This window comes from Ictidomys tridecemlineatus, chromosome 5 (assembly GCF_052094955.1).
Source record: "Ictidomys tridecemlineatus isolate mIctTri1 chromosome 5, mIctTri1.hap1, whole genome shotgun sequence".
Taxonomy (NCBI): Eukaryota; Metazoa; Chordata; class Mammalia; order Rodentia; family Sciuridae; genus Ictidomys; species Ictidomys tridecemlineatus.
In genome coordinates this window covers 30,779,829-30,800,319 of record NC_135481.1, presented here as the reverse complement: position 1 = coordinate 30,800,319, position 20,491 = coordinate 30,779,829, and the positions used below count along the sequence as shown (strand labels likewise).

The 20,491-nt window shown below is 31.5% G+C and overlaps 1 protein-coding gene across 2 annotated transcripts in view; it reads right to left on the bottom strand.

The window, feature by feature from the left end:
- Trpm7 (transient receptor potential cation channel subfamily M member 7) overlaps positions 1 to 20,491 on the bottom strand; it is a 103,922-nt gene that overhangs the window by 52,080 nt on the left and 31,351 nt on the right. For both annotated transcript variants that reach the window (XM_078049626.1, XM_078049627.1), the window contains exons 5-13: positions 19,281 to 19,494; positions 16,518 to 16,642; positions 15,339 to 15,510; positions 14,259 to 14,433; positions 12,717 to 12,840; positions 11,611 to 11,683; positions 10,231 to 10,331; positions 5,762 to 5,896; positions 1,153 to 1,206 (exon numbers count right to left, since the gene is read on the bottom strand). In XM_078049626.1, the coding sequence (XP_077905752.1) occupies positions 1,153 to 1,206; positions 5,762 to 5,896; positions 10,231 to 10,331; positions 11,611 to 11,683; positions 12,717 to 12,840; positions 14,259 to 14,433; positions 15,339 to 15,510; positions 16,518 to 16,642; positions 19,281 to 19,494 (1,173 nt within the window). The remainder of the gene's footprint in view (positions 1 to 1,152; positions 1,207 to 5,761; positions 5,897 to 10,230; positions 10,332 to 11,610; positions 11,684 to 12,716; positions 12,841 to 14,258; positions 14,434 to 15,338; positions 15,511 to 16,517; positions 16,643 to 19,280; positions 19,495 to 20,491) is intronic.

The window sequence follows — 20,491 nt, the reverse complement described above, 5'->3', positions numbered from 1 at the left end:
GAGTTTTAATTACTAAAAGGAAAAAAAAAATCAAATCAATGGGAACTGTCCAAAATAAGCAAATTCTTATATTAATAGTTGCCTAGGGAGGAGGCAGAGATGAGGAGTAGAAAAGGAACAGAAAAAGGAGTGACTGCTAATAAGTACAGGGTCACTTTTTTAAGTATTATAATGCTCCCAAATTAAGACTATGGCAGTAAGTACCATATTAGAATAGTAAGTCAAAGAGATATACACGTGAAGTGAATAAATTTTACCATGTTGTCAAATATACTTCAATAAAGTTAGAAAAGCTCATGCAAAAAATCAAAGTAAAGCAAAATTTCTTACATATAATAAGGTTTAAGTTCTTCTTATGGAATACAAATTTAGTATTAAATAAGTTACAAGGGGCTGGGGTTATGGCTCAATGGTAGAGCACCTGCCTTGCATATGTAAGGCACTGGGCTCAATCCTCAACACCACGTAAATCAATAAATAAAATAAAGGTATTGTGTTGTGTACAACTAAAAAAAAAAAAAAATTAAAAGTTACAAACCACATAAAGTTTTGGCTTTTTCGATAGTGCACACAGAAAGTAAAAAGTGAGGAATTTTAGAAACTTCACAATGTTTTTCTTAATGTAATATGCGTACCATTTGAAAAAAAAAATAGTCAATTTAGTCACTATAGAATGAGGGTAGCCCATTAACAGTGTATTCAGTTACCACCAATAATGAATCTTATTTTATAAAGGTGAGAGAGAATTTCACTTTTTTTTCCTAGTCATGAAGATTACCACTTAGTATATCTCTTAATACCCACATTTTATAACCTTTATATTAGGAAAGATTTCTAAGAAACACATTTCTAATGAACACAGAGAAAGCGGACACATTCTATCAATGATTTTTATTTTACGGACCAAAAGCATTATAAAGTTCAACACACTGTTGCATAACCAGAGAAGTTCAGGAAACTGTTCTTAATTTCATAAACTTCCCTTTTTCTTGGTTTCTGGTACATTATCCTCTTTACTTTTATCACAAATTTAGCACTAATTTTGTCTTGTCATTTCATTGGTGTTTAAAAAATGTACTTGTGTACTTTTTTGAAAACACATAAAGTAGAAATGATATTTTTAAAATAACATTTTCAAAAACAATCTCTTACCTGTTTGACATCTCGAACAAGGTGAAATAGCATTGGATTGGTTGGACCTTGTTTCTTTGAGAAAAAAAAGAACAGCAAACTATTATTTTCTTCTAAAAGAAATTTTTTGTTATTTATAGAACTTATAAGGATCTTCTTAAACAAATTATACTATTTTGGAGTTATTTCTTTAAAATTAGAACAAAGATAGGACATAACCATTTTATAGTGTTATTTAAAATTATCAAAAAGGTGAATAATTATGGGGCTGTAGCTCAGTGGTAGAGCGAAACAAACAAACAAACAAATAAATAAATACAGGGCCATCAACAACTAAAAAATATTTTTTTAAAAAGATGAATAATCACAGAGTATCACTAAAGTGATATTTTTGTTTAATAAGTCACGACAACATTATCTTTTTTTTTCTTTAGTAGTAGATGGACAAAGTACTTTATTTTGATGTGGTTACTGAGGATCGAACCCAGTGATTCACACGTGCCAGGTGAGCACTCTACCACAGAACCACAACCCCCAGCCCCATTAATTAATTATACCTTAAATTTACATTTCTTTAATTGATGGCAGGGCTGAAAATTCCCTTCTTGTTAAAATGTCTGTTCCTTCTAATCATCAAGTTGTATGAGTATTTTAAATAGTTTGGGTAACAAACCTTTAACATTTATATTGATAATCATTTCCCCATTATCCTCTCTTTGTGTATACTATGTATTAAAGTAGACTAGATACAAGTTTTATCTTTACAGTAATCTTAATTTGAGGACATTCGATATTTTGAAAAAATGTTCAGGAATATATCCCCACGAAGACTGAGGTAAATGGATCAAAGTGTCTTCTCTAAACATTTTACGCAGAGCTCTGACTCCTGTGAAATTTATTGCAATAAATTCTATGTGGTACAAGTAAAAAAAAAAAAAAAACTTAATATTTTAAATATTGTTTAAAAGAATTATCAAATGGAGAGTTTTATTCAGCCATAAAGAAATGAAATTATGCCATTTGCAGCAAAATGAATGCAACTTGAGAACATAATGTTAAGTGAAATGTCAAACTCAGAAGACTGTCAAATGTTTAGAGAGGAAAAAGGAAAAGAAAGTGGGGAGAGGATCTCATGAAAATCAAAGGGAGATCAGTAGAACAGAGAAGAGGGACTATGGGGAGACAATATGAGAGGGAAAGGGGAAATACTGGGGAATGATATTGGCCAAATTATATTGTTATATTGCACACATGAATATGTAACAACAAACCACTACTATGTACAACTATGACACCCACTTAAAAATGTGGGGGGAAAAAGTATTCCTAGTTTACTTCATTATAAAGTTTCTTAGGTTTAAATCTCCAAAAGTAGAATTATTAATTTAAAAATATACACATATATAATGTAAGGATGTATATATTAAAGTTAGAACAATGAAGCCAACTGAAAGAAAAAAAAATTTATCAAATGAGATTTAATCCCATCATGTTATTAATTTTTTTGATTATTAATAAGGTTCTTAGAGTAATCAATCAATCTACTTTTTCCATTTTGATCATATCTCCTTGGGAATACAATTTCAAATCCAGATATACAGACCACTCTTTCTTGGGAAAAAAATTATTTTCCTACATGTTCATGGTTTTTAAATTCCATACAATATTTAAGATTACCATAATTGATACTGCATATAACTATATTCTATCTTATTTGTTCTGTTCACCTTTTCCTTCTTTTTTCTGGAAGTTGAACCCAGGGGTACTCTACCACTGAGCTACATCCCTAAGCCCCCTTTTAAAAATTTGATTTTAAAAAAATTTGATTTTTAAGAAAGTTGCTAAGGTTGACCTCAAACCCCTTCCTGCTTTAGCCTCCTGGGTTGATGGGATTACAGACATGTGCCACTGCATCCGGCTTACTGTCTACTAGGTTATCTCTGCCTATTTTTTCTTATACATAACTTTTTAAAATAAACATGTCTTTTTAGTTAAATGAAGTATTTTAGATGATTTGAGAATATTATGACGTTTCACTATATTTGTCTAACAGTATATAATCACAAAGAAATACACTTAATACTGTGTGGCGAGGTACTAGAGAGTGAACCAGGGGTGCTCTACCACTGAGCTATATATACCGTAGTCCTTTCCTATCACTGAACTACACTCCAGGTCTATTTTATTTTTGAGACAGGGTAAGCTAAGTTGCCAATGATATACTTTAAGACACCAGATATCAAAATGTATCTGGAAATACCTGAATCCCCTTACACTTCTTTTTGAGGTCTGTAGGTCAAAACTATTTTTATAATCAATTATTAAGATTATACATGCATTGTTGTTTCACTCTCAGGTCTTTAAATGTTCAGTGGAATTTTTCAGCTGCTTTTTAAAAAAAAGTGTGTGTGTGTACATACATATATGTTGTTGATAGTTCTTTCTTTATGTATTTATACACGGTGCTGAGAATGGAACCCATTGCCTCACGCATGCCAGGCAAGTGCGCTACCACTAAGCCATAGTTTCCCAGCCCTTTTCAGAGGCTTTTTGACCCGTGATATTATAAGATAAATTCAGAATCAAACATGAGAATCCACACTGCTTTTATGAGGTCATGCATTAAAGAGGTTTATAAAATGTAAAATTGTTTTCTTACTAATTTTCTTTAAAAATAAGTTATTGGTTGGGGATGTAGCTCTACGGTAGAATTTGTGAATTTGCATGCATTCAATCCCTAGATAGACACACAATAATTTTATGTTAACATGTATTGAGTTTATTATTGTTACATTAGTATAAATTGAGAAATGTTTGAAAATTGGTTTCACATTCTAATATTTACCAATACACATAAGTAAAATCTCTTTAGAACAGGACTTTAAAGTCCTCAATAATTCTTTTGTAGAAGAACCTTGACACCAAAAGTTTGATGTTTTAACTTTTTATCATGTTATAAACACTCAAACTTTTGAAAATCTTTTCAATAACTGAAGCTTATAGTATCTTAACTCTTTAAGTTACAAAATTTTTCAAAAATTTTATGCCTTGCTAATGAGATCAATTTTAATTTTTATTATTTTATATTTGCTTTACACTTCAGGGAGAAACCTAACTTCGCAATGAATAACTCTTTTAATTTTTATATCTAAATTAGAAAACAACAGAAAAACAACAAAATTTAAGGTAACTGTATTGGACCCTACGAAACGGAAGGGGAATGGTTGGAAATAAAAGCATAAACCCTACTCAAAAAAAATTTACAATCCACAGGAGAAAACATAAGTTTTCTTAACTATGTTAGTAGGACTGGCTAGTACTGGCATGGCATTTGAACTAAGTTTTTAAACAATGAATAAAATTCTAATAAATCAGTAGAGGAAAACAAACCAGCACTATTTAAACAGAAAATGCTTTTTTAAAAAGTTTATTTTTTTATTTTTTAAGAAAGTAGCAGGTAGACAATATAGTTGGAACACCCAGTATTTGGAGGTGGGAGTAGGCAAGGGTTGAAGTAGTGGGGAAAGATAAAGTGAGAAATATCTAGAGCAAAATATCAAGATTTTTGAAAATCAAGCTAAAGGTATGAGTACTATTATACACACATCAGGTGGCCATCACAGGTTTCCAAACTGCAGAAAGATATAGTAAAACGTCACTATAAAAACAAAGAACTGATTTGAGAAAAAATTAAATAAAGATATAAAGAGAAATGATTACTGAAGTAGTTGTAGTGAAGTAGACAAGCAATGATTGAGTAGTACAAAGATATTGGGAATGAAAAGGAGAGAAATAGGTGGAAACTGATGAATGTCAAATGGTTTTGTAGAGAAGTCAACATTATGAAATTAGTATGTGGTCATAGTGCTTTTTAAGGCATAGCTCAGTTAAATTCATACTGGTACCATACAAAAATCACAAAAAGGGTAGTATTTACTCTAATGTTAGGGACATGAAATTTGAAATAAAATGAGAAAGGGGGGCTGGGGATGTGGCTCAAGCGGTAGCGCGCTCGCCTAGCATGCGTGCGGCCCGGGTTCGATCCTCAGCAGCACCACATACCAACAAAGATGTTGTGTCCGCCGAGAACTAAGAAAAAAATAAATAAATGTTAAAATTCTCTCTCTCTCTGTCCCCCTCTCACTCTCTCTTTAAAAAAAAAAAAAAAAAAAAAAGAAAGAAATAAAACGAGAAAGGGCTTTATTACAACTAAAAAGTTTTCAGGAGCCTTTTATAAGAAAAATGAAAAACTAAAAGAGGGACATAAAATCAAATCCATGAATGTAAAAACCAAAAAGAGGAAAAATAATATGTAACTTATCCATTAGACAAAAGAGTCAAAAGAAACATAATCAGACTCAAAGCAGTTTATTCTCTAGGAGATACTTATTAAATCTGCATTACTTTTATATGTGGCTATGGAGATAGGGAAAAGCTGGTAAAACAGGAAAATATTAAGAGTATCATACAACAATCCATACTAAGACTGGCTGTATTTTTTTCCATACAACCAGCAAGACACTGAAGGCTTTATCAATAGGAATGGACATGTTCAGGTAAAATGAAATTTCCCAAAGATGATAAAACAATAATATGTAATTCACAACAAAGAATTTGATCATAGACTTACAGTGTTGTAAAGTTCTTCCAGTCTTGGAATGGTAAGGAATTTATGCATGCTTACTCCATTTTCAATAAGAAGTTTTACAAATGCAACTCTATCCATTACAAGAGCATCAAGCATAGCTTGTTCCAAGGATCCAACCTAAGAGAATATCAAAATTAATAAATACATTTCACATGTACTAATTATCATGACTTCTTAAAAATTTAAGTCCTTAGAATTTATACTTATTTGTTCTCAAACAGTTTTAAAACACAATTGGACAGATACAAAATAGTGAAAGGCTAGGAAGAATTAAGGTATTTAGAGACAGATAAAAAAACCTCTCTTGAAGAAAAAAGACTTTTCCAAAAGAATATTCCATAAAAGCTATTTCTGTAAGAGATCAAGTGTTACATAAGGAAAAAAAAACCCACAAAGTACATTAACAATTAAATTTGGAGTGGAAATATCTTAGAGCAATGGTTCTCAATGTTTAGGAAAGTTTTTGGATGAGTCATTTCTCTAAGTCGGGGCCATTACTAACTTTTAAGGAGAGGGCCAAGGGATACCAGAAATCATGTGATATGATGAACAATATCAAACAAATAGGAACTGTATCATATCATAAAACATTATATGCCCTGTTAGATGCTCATGAGTAAAAAAATTAAGACTTCTATTTTATATATGAACAAAATATTCTGTCTTAATTTTTGTACAATAAATAGTTCAAAAATACAATTACAAGTCAGACAAGATTGTACTTAACCTTCTTCATAATTTTAACAGAAATTATTCACCTTTAGGGGAAAATCACATTTTTTGACAGCAATACAACCTGTGACATTTCTGCTTAATACAGCATATCAGCTGTTACTTTTATATTTCTTAGCCTATTTTACAAACTTCGACAGACTTCCCTATCAAATACTAACACATTAGTGTAGGCACACGATGTATAGAGATTTTATTGAGTATCATTAATAAAAGTTTTATGGAAGTGTAACTGATGTGATTCTGCAAGCTGTATGCAGGGTAAAATGGGAGTTCATAACTCACTTGAATCAAAATGGGAAATATGATATATCAAGAACTATGTAATGTTTTGAACAACCAACAATAAAAAAAATAAAATAAAATAAAAGTTTTAATAACATCTCCTATAACTGCTTCTTTATATTTTTAGTATTGTGGCACTATATGATAAAGTCTTTGTAACAAAATCAGTTTCAAAATTCATTGTTTCTTCACCTATCTTTTTTTTTTAATATTTTTTAGTTGTTGATGGACCTTTATTTATTTATGTGGTGCTGAGAATTGAACCCACTGCCTCACAAATGCTAGGCAAGAGCTCTGCCACTGAGCCACAACCCCAGCCCTTCACCTGTTATTTTTAAATCATATTCTGATTCTGTCTTCAGAAATTTACCACACAACTACACAATTTATCTATAGCAGCTTATATTTTTATTTATTTCCCCAGTCTACTTCAATTTCCATAACCTAGCAAAGGATAGGTCTCTAAGATCTTTTTAAGTATATACTAACGAAATGAGTGTTAATGATGAAAATTCATGATGGAAGGTACGTTTTCTGTGATTTTTTTCACCACTCCATTCTAACATGAAAATATTTTATATTATCCTTAAAAATAAGACCAATTTATTATGAGAATACTTCAATTTTCTCTACATATTAGACTATAATTTACCATGCGTGTTTATTCCTATTTTATTTAACATTATTTCCTCTTTCTATCACATATAAATTATTCTGATTTGTTATTGCTCTTTCTAGCATTATCATTTAAAATTACTCTAGTGCCCACTTGGTTCTCTCTGTTCTTTCCTTATCCTATACTTACAAGGGATATTTTTCTGTTATCCAATGGTACTTAAATCACATAATAATAACATACATAAGTAATAACATACTTGTATGATTTCATATGCATGATTACAACGTTGACACTGATTCTTTTATAGTAAGTGCAAGTATCTAACTTATGTCTTTAAAATGCTGCCTTTCTCGAATATTTCTGTACTGATCACTTTTCTCTGACTTGTTACAATCAGGGCATCATATTTGTTATTAAAAAATTTATTTATTATTTCTGAAATTTCATTTTGGTATAATAAAAGAGGCCTAATAAAATTCTTGTTTTTATTCTTTTTGGTAGTATTAGGGACTAAGTCCAGGGCCCCACACATGCTAAGCAGGCACTCTACCCATAAGCTACATCCTTACCCTTAAACATTGTTTTAAAAAACGAAACATTCTATCTAATTGAGTTTATCACTATTATCCTAGAACAACATAAGAGCTTGGCTAAATTTTCACACGAGGGGAAAAAAGACACAGTTAAAAAAAATCTATCTGCTTTGTAAGCAGCAGTTCCTCAATGTATACCAAATAATTAAAAAAAATAAAATAAAACAACTGACATGTAAACTCTTTAAGTAAGGAGCACAAAATAAAATAAATCTAACATTATGGAGGACAAATCCATGAGACATATGGATTTATATATGAACATATATATGCAAGACTAATCATTTACAATGTGAGGAGACTAAAAAATCCAATGAAATTATTCATCAGAATAAAAAGTTAGTTTACAACTTTTGAGTTTTACTGCAAGAGATTAACATCAATTTCTTTCTCTATAGTCCTCCAAGGGGGAAAAACTTATTTTCTGCTAGCCTTCATCTCTCCAGCCATATCCCACTAATAGATCTAAAATTCTAAGGGGCTGAGCTTGTAGCTCAGTGGTAAAGCACTTGTCAAATATGCTTGAAGCCTTGAGTTTGATCCCCAGTACTACCAAAAACAAAAAATAGAAATGATACCATGACAGTACATGTAGATAGGCACAGATGTTTGTGTATTCATAAAGAGAACTTGCCACAATTACAATCATATGATGCATACTTTTCTGCAATTTGCTGTTTCTATTATATAGATGAAAGAGATCTGGCTTATCCTCTCTATTATGAAGGCTGATAATACAGTTGAACATTTCATCCCCCTCCTAGGGACTCAGACAAGTATTAAGAATTTGTCAAGTGCTCATTATTTTACAAGGTTGTGTACATAGCAGTAAACAAAACTGAAAGATACACTTGCCCTAGTAAAATTTACTTTCTAGGAATAAAAAGATAAATCATAAATAAATAGATAGCTAATTTATATGTTTTTTTTTCAGATGGTGATAAATGCTAGAGGGTTTTAAAAAAAGGCAAGGAAGAACACAGGAAATGCTGACATAAGGGAATACTACCAAAACAGAGTAGACAGAGAAAGTTTAACTGGAGACATCTGGTTATAGTCCAAAAAGAGATGAGGAAGTAAACCCAGGTGCATATCTAGGGGAGAATGTTCCAGACAGAAGAACAGGAACAAAAGCCTAGAGATATGAATATGCTTAGTGGGTTCAAAAACAATACCAAGAAGGCCAACAAAGCTATAAAAGAGAGCAAAAGGAACAGTGGTAGTATGTAAGAGAGGTAGTAACAGAACAGATGATACAAAGTTTTATAGGTCATCATAAAGGCTCTGGATTGTGCTCTGAATAAATGGGATGTGATCCATCTTCTGTCTGTAAAATGACAGGAAGAATAAAAGCAGGAAAATCAAAAGGAATACTACTGAAATAACAAAAGGATGATAAGAGATTCAATCAGGATGATAAAAATTGATATTTTGAAAGAGTTATGTGTGTGTGTATGTGTGTAAAGATTTATAGATGGAACTAGACTGGAGTATATGAAAAAGAGAAAAGTAAAAGATGACACCAAAGTTTCTCATCTCAGAAGCTGCAAAATTATTGTTCCCATTTTGTTGAATGGAGAGGCTGTGGAAAGAACAAATATAAACATCCAATGAAATATTATGTATATAGAGTAAAAATTTCAAGGCTCTTCAATTCTAGAATTTTTAGATACCAACATACCCTATAAAATGCAAGATTATCAAGAGGCCAACATAACTTAAAACCTAAATAGATCTGGATATTGTAGAAATGTTTAGCTAAATGAACTCTGCACCTGTGGCAAAAAAGTAAAATGTGAAGTTAGGTCATAGTTTCATCAAATACTTTGTTATTATAGTTGTTCCTTATTGTCTGTGAAGGGTTGATTCCAGGACCCCTTGGCTGCTGAAATTCGTGGATGTTCACATTATTTATGTAAAATTAAATGGTAAATATTTGCATATAACATACACATATCCTCCTGTATACTTTAAATTATTTCTAAATTATTTATACCTAACATAATGTAAATATTACGCAAATAATTGTTATGCTATACTGTTTAGGAAATAACGACAAGGGAAAAAAAGTGTGTACGTATTCAGTATAGATGCCATCATTGTCGGACTAACCACATAGTACACAATCTGTGGTTAGTTGAATCCCTAGTTGTGGAACTTATGTATACAGAAAACCTGTAGTACTGAGTTTAATTATATGTGTATATAGATTATTTACGTACCAGCCACTGCTGTCCATAAACAAATACATGATTTTTGGCAATGTCAACTCTATCCCATGCCAATGTAAGGATAAGCTGGTCAAATGCAGATGCATTAGTACCTAATTGAATAAAAAAAATAGTTTGCGAGTTTATCTCCATTAATATGTTAACACTTAGGAAATCTCCCTACCACCCTTTAATTAACTTACACATCTGGTGTCAGACATTGCTCAGAAATACCTGCCTCAGAGAGGTAAGAATAACCTCAGTATGGAGGCTTTTATTTTCCAACTACAGAAACTACACAGCCTCATTCATTGTAAATAATTCAGAACGCAGAAAAGTAAGAAGAAAATGTTGATGATCTATCTATTACAGAGACACTACTGGCAGTTAAGATTCTGAAAAAATATCCTTTCATGTCCTTTTCTGTAAATATATAAGTGCAGTCATATACTTCTGTTTATCTGAAAATGGGATATTATGCAAAGTGTTCAGTATTGTGTTTTGAGTACCTTACTATGTATGATATCTTACCAAATATATTTTAGTATATGTTTAATTACTTATATAGGATGATTTTCTAGGAACCAAATTGATGGACACAGCATACACACTGTAAGGTTTTTTTATATCCTCCCCAAATATTTTTCAGAAAGCTTATATCATCCACCAAAAGCACAAGAATTTAAAATTTATTTTTACTTTCATACTATAATGTTGACCATCTTTCTTCCAAGTATTTGAATTCTTTCTCCAGTATCATTTACATAAATTTTGACTCATTTTTCCCATAAGGTATTCATCTTTTTCTTAACAATTTTGAAAAGCTCTTTGAGATTCCTCCACTTTAAAATTTCTGCTCCTTACTTTCCTCATTTATAAAATGAGAAACATAAAAGGAAATGTATCCTTTCGGGATACTGTATGGATAAAACAAGATGAGCAATATAAACCACTGAAGAACAGTGGTCAGCACACAGAAAGTATATGGCAAATACTACATGCAGATGAGGCTCTCTTTTTACCTGAATTTTGTTTTTTTATCATTCCAATTACTCTTCTTTCATGGTTTCGAGATTTCCTGTCACTTATGATTTTTTTGATCCCAAGATGATATAAATTATGGTATTTTTTTAAATACTATCACCTTTAAATACTTATTTTAATGGGATAATTAAAATTCTGCAGGCATACACCTTGCTATAAACAATAATAATTCTACAAGATAAAAACAAAAGCTAACTTACTGCCAACAAAAACCAAGATTGTGTGTTTCACAAAGAAAAATTTCTAAAAAATTTACTTTCCAAGTATTTAACCAAATTTTAAAAATCCTACCTTATATAAATAGGCTATACTTTCAAGATATTAAAGATAAAATTTTTAAAATCTTACCTTTTAGTAGTGCAGTAAGTATTGCTACATCTATATCCTGATGTTCCTCTGATCCAATGTGGAACACAGTGATCTATTTAAATATTAATTCATAATATTACATCTTTATATTTTTAAATCTAAGACATCATAAAACAAAGTAATTTTAAGGTGTACTATGGTGGGGGTTGAGGGGTAGGTAGGTAGGTTGATATTTGTGGGGAGGAGGCAAGAAAAACATCAATCAACCCTCAAAAAAAAAATCCAAAAAATTAAGACATCATTTATTATTTACCAAAAATAATAGTGAATATATTGAAAATATTTGGTTTCACACTGTTTTTTTTAAACCTATCTTATATCAGTTATCAGAATAAGAAACTTTAGAGTGAGTCTACAGTTTACTTGTAAGAATAAATCCTGCTACTTGTTATACAGAGCAAAAACCCATTCAAGTAATACATGAATTCTTAAATGATGAGTATTTGTTTAGTTTAATTCTTTTATTGAAAATGCCTACATATTTCCTAAAATGTAACACCATGTTATCTAAAGATATTTTTCATAAAATAAAAGATTATTTTAACCCAAATACAAATTTTTAACTGACTTCATTTCAGTGTATAAAACCTACCATGGAAGTAGACAGCAAATCAAAGGTTATTATCTATTTATAGACTATTCAAAATTTTTATCTCTAAAAACTTAAACATGATTAAAACTAAGTAGCACTGATATTTAACATACCACACTCTTAAGCACTCCCTCAGAATAAAATTGTTTAAATTTTTTTTTCAGTTATTGTTAGAAAAGCCATCAAGAAGTATTTAGTTATTTATATATACATGTATACACACACACACACACACACTGAAAATAATCTGTTGAGACCCAGTTAAGAAACTTTTTCTAAAAGAAACATGGAAATATACTGTTTAAATGCCATATAAAAAACTACAGTCCTTCTTTATCACTATGTAATCTGAAATGACTAATAAATGAATGACATTTTACTTGGTTAAAGAAGATTTAAAAATTTAAAATCCAAATTAGAAACAAAAGTATCTCACTAATTTAAATGTGCTTTGGAAGAAACAAAAAGCCTTACTCTGCTGAAATATACTTACAAGCTCTTTTTTCTTCATGCACTCCATCAGTGTTTGAAATAAATGAACTGCTTCACTTTGGCCAAAGTTAAATGTTTTCTTGATGGTTGAAATGATATCAACCTCTGCTCCATCAGGAAGACTTCTAGTATAAGAGGAAATATAACTTAATGCACTAGTTTCATATTCTATTATTTATGAGATTATTACTATTAAATATCTGACATTGGGCAGAATTATTTTCTCTTCATGAGACATCCACTATAAGTCTTAAGGGAAAAAAAGAGAAATGGAGTTATTTTTCTCTTTGAATTAGTGTGTGTGTGGTATGTGTTTCTGTGTGTATGGCAGGGTGGGAAGTACCCAGGGATTGAACTCAGGGGAACTTAATGACTGAGCTACATTCCCAGCCCTTTTAATATTCTATTTTATTTAAGATGGTCTAAGTTGCTTAAGGCCTTGAGAAATTGCTGAGGCTGGCTATGAACTAGGGATCTTCCTACATCAGCCTTCCAAGCTGTTTACATTATAGGCATGCATCACTGCATCTGGCTAGTTTATAATTTTTAAAATATAGTATATGCTGCAATCAGTACTTACATTTTATAAGATAATATGTGAAGATAATTTAAAAATATTATGGTGTATAAAGTAATATTTTGCCAAGATATCTTGAATGTATTTACATTTTTCTTTTTATGAATAGGTTAATACATGTATATGGCCAAAAATAGAGAAAACATAAAAATATGAAAACTCATAGCAAGTGCTCTACCACTGTGCTACAAATATATTTCATCCTTCCCACTATCTTTCATCTTCCCAATTCCATCTCAGCCCTTTACTATTACTATTGATTATGATTAGCTTGGACAACTTTCCAGGATCTCTTTTTATATATACAAATAATTAGCACCTCTTTCTCTACATAAGGAGTGGCACAATTGGGCTGGGGTTGTGGCTCAAAGGTGGAGCGCTCGCCTACCACATGTGAGGCACCAAGTTCGATCCTCAGCACCATATAAAAATAAAATAAAGATATTGTATCCACCTATAACTAAAAAATAAATATTTTTTAAAAAAGAGTGACACAATTTATACACTGCTCTACATCTTCTTTTTTCTAGGTAGGCATTTTGATAATATTCATAAATCTAACAAAAGGTACCATCTTTATTCAGCAATAAACTGCCCATTTTGTAGATATGCCACAATTTACTTATCTAGTCTTTTTCTGATGGATGTTCTACTTTATTCCAATCTCTTACTCATACAGATAACCCTATAACAGCTGAACATCTGTAGAAACAATTCCCAGATATAAACTATTGGATCAGAAGATGTGTGCTTCTATAGCCAACAACTTTCTTCTATTAATACAAAAAACCCATATTTTACTTCATTCCAATAATGTATGAGTAGGCTATTTCCTCAAGCCTTAACAAAATGTTGTGTTGAACTCAAGATTTTCATATTCATAAACCATTAAAAGTAACCTAATACTCTAAAGACCATAAGACTCTTCAATCAGGTTATTAAAATTTGCTATACAAATACACTTACCCTCCTTCTTCTGTTTGTTTGTGAATATAGGCTAGCAAATCTGCAGCTCTGCCTGTTCCTTCACATACAACCACAGGAACAGGGGGACTTTCTTGAAGGTATTCTAGAACTGTAAGTATAACATTTGGCCCACCCTCAAATATCAGAGCCACTACAGGAACACCTTGGCCAATTCCTAAAAGAGTAAAAGTTTAATTAGAAAATTAAATAAAATTGTAATTTTTAGCTTTTTTTTTTTTTTAATGCAAAGTTAAAAGTCAGGACATAATTTCTTGTATTGACTTCACTTTACTCAATGTAATATCAGTCTCACATAAATAAAGTACTACATATATTACTTTAGCACCAACTGAAAATCTGTTCTAAAGACAAAATTAGAAAATCTAATATACAATTTAGTATACATTAATATAGAAATTAATAAGTCATAATTATTTAAGTGGCACTGACTGATAAAATTCTAAGACTTCTATAAGAGTAAAAGAAAAAAGTTAGTGAAGACCAATTTTTGTTTTTACAACATGCAGTGTTGGTAACTGTGACTTATACAACATTTCTAATTTTTGTAAATGTTCTGCCTCCACCATAATCTTAATACACTGTTCAGTAATTGTGTATTTCTATTTCATTTTGTCACAGAGTTCACCTTGGTGTCCCAGGGCTACAAAATTTCTTCTAGTTGTGACATCTATTCATTTTATGAACTTTAAACAAGCTTATTCTTACTTTATTACAAAGTGGCTTTATTCCATTTACTTTTCAATCTTAAATTCCAAAGCTCAGTCTTGGATATATAAGACATTAAGAATACTTGTAAATTCCTTTGGCAGCAATGACAAACAATAGCTACAAAGCTTCTAATGAGCCTTTTTGTCTTTGGCCTTGAAGCCTGAGTACCCTATTTGGCCTGAGAGATCTTCTAGGTCTTAAAATTGTCTAAGATCCGCCATTTTGGGTTGTTTTATAGATTTCTTGCTACATAAGGAAAAGGGTACTTGACATTCAACTTTTCTAGAACATCACTGGCTTTTAATACAGCTCAAAATAACTTCCATAATAAAAGTTTGGGAATTCCCTTACTAGCGTGAATTCTTTGCTGATTAATAGTTTTTTCAAGTTCTCTTCTTAGTCTGACTTCTGCGCCATACTTTCCAACTGTGCCATCATCCACCAATATGAAATGGGAATGGAGATTATTCAGGACATTCAATTTGCTCAGGGGGTTCAATAAGGTTTGATAAGGAGCAATGACCTAAAAAACAGCAAACATAACAGTTAGTGGGCAGGATTAAATGTAACAGAATGTAAAATAAATTTTGAAATAATCTGTAAAGAGGTAAAATTCTATTTCACATTTAGAAATAAACAATGAGAAAGAATACATCAAAAAACAAAAGCTAGGGACTGGGGTTGTGGCTCAGTGGTAGAGCGTTTGCTTAGCATGTGTGAATCCCTGGGTTAGATACTCAGCACCACATATGAATAAACAAATAAAGTAAAAAATCCATTGGCAACTAAAAAATATTTTAAAAAACCCACAAAAGACTAATCAATTTGCAGAATTACATATTTCATTATCACATGCAAAAGGAGAAACAGTAAATAAATATACAGTGCTAAGAAACTATTATGAGATTGAGTAAACTGTATAAGATATAAAGGATTTTTTTAAAAAGCAATAAAATGTCACATTGTAATTTTTCTAGCCATAAAGAGGATATTTAAAATTGATATTAGAAACTTAATAACACTTGAAAATGATTTCTTTTCAATAATCTCAATTAATATTCATATCTTTAGCCTATAGAAATAAAACATTAGCATTTGATTCCTCCTCTGAGTGACAAGATTCTTCTTTTTTTCTTAATGCTGCTGCTTCTTCTTTTTTTTTTTTTTTTAAATGGACAGAGTGCCTTTATTTTAATTGTTTATTTTTAGGTGGTTCTAAGGATCGAACCCAGTGCCTCACACATGCTAAGCAAGTGCTCTTCCACTGAGCTACAGCTCCAACCCCAATAAGATTAATTCCTAACGTCACAGATTCATTCAAAATGTAATTAATGGCATGATATGAAAGACATTTATCATTTATATTTATGAATGTATTTTTAAGAAGATGAGAAGAAAATCACAGAAAAATGCTTTTTAAACTTCATTTGAAAAATGTGGTATGATATATTTAAGTTGACTTGCTCCATTTTTGCTATAATTCTGTTTATATGTAAGTGCAAATATGAGAAACTTTAAAAACATTCTTACATCTCTCCCAACAAGATCATTTCTGTTTTCTATCACTCCCCATGGAGCTATTCCAATAGTGCAAATCTTTCGAGATGATCTGGAAGCATGTTCTTTGAGGGCATCACCAACATGTTTTGCCACACCTGTTCATGCAAAATTTTATTCATTTTAGTTCAAAGTTTTCATTATGCTAGGAACAATCCTGTGCTTAATTTTTAACATTATAATTCATGATACATTTCTTTACACATATAAGATATAAAGCAATGACATCCAAAGCCAAGCTTTCAAAGGAATAATCTGATCAAAATGGAATGAAAAAGCAAAACACCACAACATCAAATCACTACAACTGCCTAAAACACATGAGAACTACATTCTACCATGCTCTTATAAAGCCAAGTCCTTTCTTGGACTTGTAACTAATTTAATTTTTTGTTTTTCTATACATCATCTAGAATAAATTAAGAATATGACTCAGTGGCACAGGACCATAAGCACAACAAACATACATACAATGAACAAAAGCTGTCAAATTGAATCAAAAACATGGAAAATGTAGGAAAAAAAAAAAAAAAACAACTCCAGAGAATATATACAGTAGTTCCCCCTTACCTGTGGGGGACATGATCCAAGACCCCCAGTAGATGTTGGAAACTGTGTAGTATAGAACCCTATATGTAAGTATTGTGATACTATAATAGTACATCTGATGGACAATCCATCTGATAACCAAGATGGCTACCAAGTGACTAATGAGGTAGGTAATATACCAAGTATGGATATGCTGTACAAAGGGATGACTTAATCCCAGTCAAGATGGAGTGAGATGGCATGACAATTCACCATGCTACTCAGAACACAGCACAATTCAAAAACTTATAAATTGTTTCTGGAATTTTCCATTTAATATTTTCAGACCATTCACTGTTAAATACAAGTAACTGAAAACATGGATAGGAGGGCACTACTGTAACTTCTCATTACAATTTATTATGTGTCCCCTCAAATTCACATGTTGAAACTCTAATCCTGACACCTCAAAAATATGGCTCTATTTAGAGAAGATACTTAGAGGTGATTAAGTTAAAGTGAGGCCTTGTAGAGAAAGCTCTAATCCAACTGACTGGTGTCCTTATAAGAGAAAATATAAGCACAAAGAGATGTCAGGAATGCCTACACACAGAAAAAGGACACAGCAAGAAGAGGTCCACCTGAAAGACAAGGAGAGAGGCCTTGCAGTCAGCCAAACCTGCTGACACATTAATCTTGGACTTAGCCTCCAAAACCATAAGGAAATAATTATCTGCTGTTTAAGCCACCCCTTCTGTAGTATTTTTGTTATGGCACCTCTGACTATATCACTGTTTGCTTTTCAAAATACACTAGATCTTATCCCTCACCTGGATTATGGAAACAGCATCTTCATCTTGCTTACTGAGTCTATTTTCAAAACATTATCCATTATCTTTGCTTTTGTCAATGCCTACTTAAATCCTTCCTTTCTCATTTAGAGTAAAAGAAAAAGTTCTTTTAATAGCCCAGAAGTTCTCAGATAATGATCTATTAGCTCTGCTATTCAATATGCTTTCCTGCCACCATATAACTTCTGACACCATCATCTACCATTCCTTATTTCCCCTCAAGCTACTATAGAACTTTCTTACTCTTTTTGTAATAGACTAGTCATTCCCCCACTTTTAATGCCCTGCTCCATGCCTTTCTTGTATTTTGTTCCCTCCTATCCTTCCATTGCTCCTCATTTGTTACCCCCTCAGTCAAATTCTCCATAACTATATACAAAATTTTACAATAATCCCTCCATCACTTCTCACTATCCACCTCTTATTCCATGGTGCTGGCATAGCACTTATCATCTAATATATTATACATTACTAAGTTATCTCTTTGTTGCCTGTATCTCTCTCATTTCACACAAGGTAACTATCTTGCCTCTGTTTTATGAAATGATATAAACTCAGCAGCCCAAAGGACGTCTGACAGACAATGAGGCTCAAAAAATAGTTGCTGATAATGAATAAATTAGATGTTTTCAAATTGATGGATGTAAATCACTATGGCTGATAATGAATAAATTAGATGTTTTCAAGTTATTGATGTAAATTACTGTTTTACTTTAGTCATTGAAATTAATTTGCACTCCTTAAAGTCAAGCTGTACACATGAAAGGAAAGACTTGGGATGAAAGGTGATAACATTAAAATTAATATTTGAAAGCTACTTTTTACCACTGCTGAGGCAATGAACTGCCAATCTTCTACCAATTTACCAGTTGTCAGAAAATGATAAAAATTAATGCTCTGTAGTAGGGTCAGCAAATATTTTTTAAAAGGCCAAACAGTAAATATTTTAGGCTTTGCAGGGCATTTGCCAGTCTTTGCCATAACAATTAGCCTCTGTTATTGCAGCAAAAAAATTAAACCAAACCAAAACAAAACATAAAAAAAAAAACCAGCCATACACAATACATAAATAAATGAGTGGATTTGTGTTCAAATAAACTTTACTCACAAAAACAAGGATTAGGCTGGCTTTGGCACATGGGCTGTAGTTTGCCAATCCCTGCTCGAAAGTGTATTATTTTTTTAAAGCCTAAATGACAACCAAACAGATTCAGTTATTTTTATCTAGGAATTGTACTCTTTATTAGAAGAACTGAATATATTTATACTTGGTATTGGCTATTATTTCAAATATCTAATTGATACTATGAAAAATCTCCAAACACACTAAAAACAATTAATACAATCATCATATTACCTGTGTTTACCCCTCCAGTTAAAATCCAGGCTCCAGTTGTAACTGCAGCTTTAATAAGACCTTTTCCAAGCAACTGCTTGATTCGTGGGTGTAGTTCAAATTTCTGCATGCCCCCATGAACAGAGATAACAAGTTTGGGTAATTCCATTTGCCATTCTTTAAGCAGAAGTTGCAGAATGATTTCAGGTTTGGTGTCATATGATAGCCTCACATACTAAAATAAAAAATATTTTAAAAGGATAAAATATTTGAATGCGTTCACAGATTTCATAATGCAACACTGTCTCATTTTAGAAAAAAATCACTTGAATCAGATTATGTAAAAAGAGATTTCAAAGGCAATTTTCAATGTTTACATTCATAGGAATAAACAACAGTAATCGGTTTTAGATATTAGATGGATATTAGATCTCAGAAGCAGTGAAACTCTAACTTAACATTCAGATACAAAAGTTACTTTCTTTATATTCAATTAACAATCCAATTTGCAATTCTATCCACAGTATTAACTTCTTTAAGTATGTACAGTCCGTGAGAACGAAGCATTAAGAGTGGATAAGATGATGGTAAAGGGGGAACTAAAGAATTATATTAAAAATAGAGGGGCTGGGGTTGTAGCTCAGTGGTAAAGTGCTTGCCTCACATGTATGAGGCACTGGGTTTGATCCTCAGCACCATATAAGTAAATAAAAAGAATAAAAGTATTCATTTATCTAGAACTAAAAATATATTTTTTTTAAACAGGCTTTAATCAAAGACTTGCTCCTATTAGGGACAAACACTGAATTAATTATATATTTAAAAGCTTTGTCAGTAATCTGTAGACTATTTATAACAGAATTGTAAATACACTGTAAATTTTAAAAGGTATTTAAACTATTTTTCCCTTCACTGGAAGGGACTGGATTTTATCAAGTTGAGAAACAATCAGAAAATCTTAAGATTACAGGAGCTCCAGATGTAGTTCAGTGTAAAGTGTGCACAGGCCCTGAGTCTGATCCATGGCACCACATTAAGCAGGATGATTGTGAGTTCAAAGCCAGCCTCAAGTAAAAGTAAGGCACTAAGCAACTCAGTGAAAACCTGTCTTTAAATAAAATACAAAATACGGCCAGAAATTGGCTCAGTAATCAAGTACCCCTGAGTTTAATCCCTGGTACCAAAAAAGTAATAGAGGGGATGTGGGGGCAGTTATAGCTCAGCAATAGAAC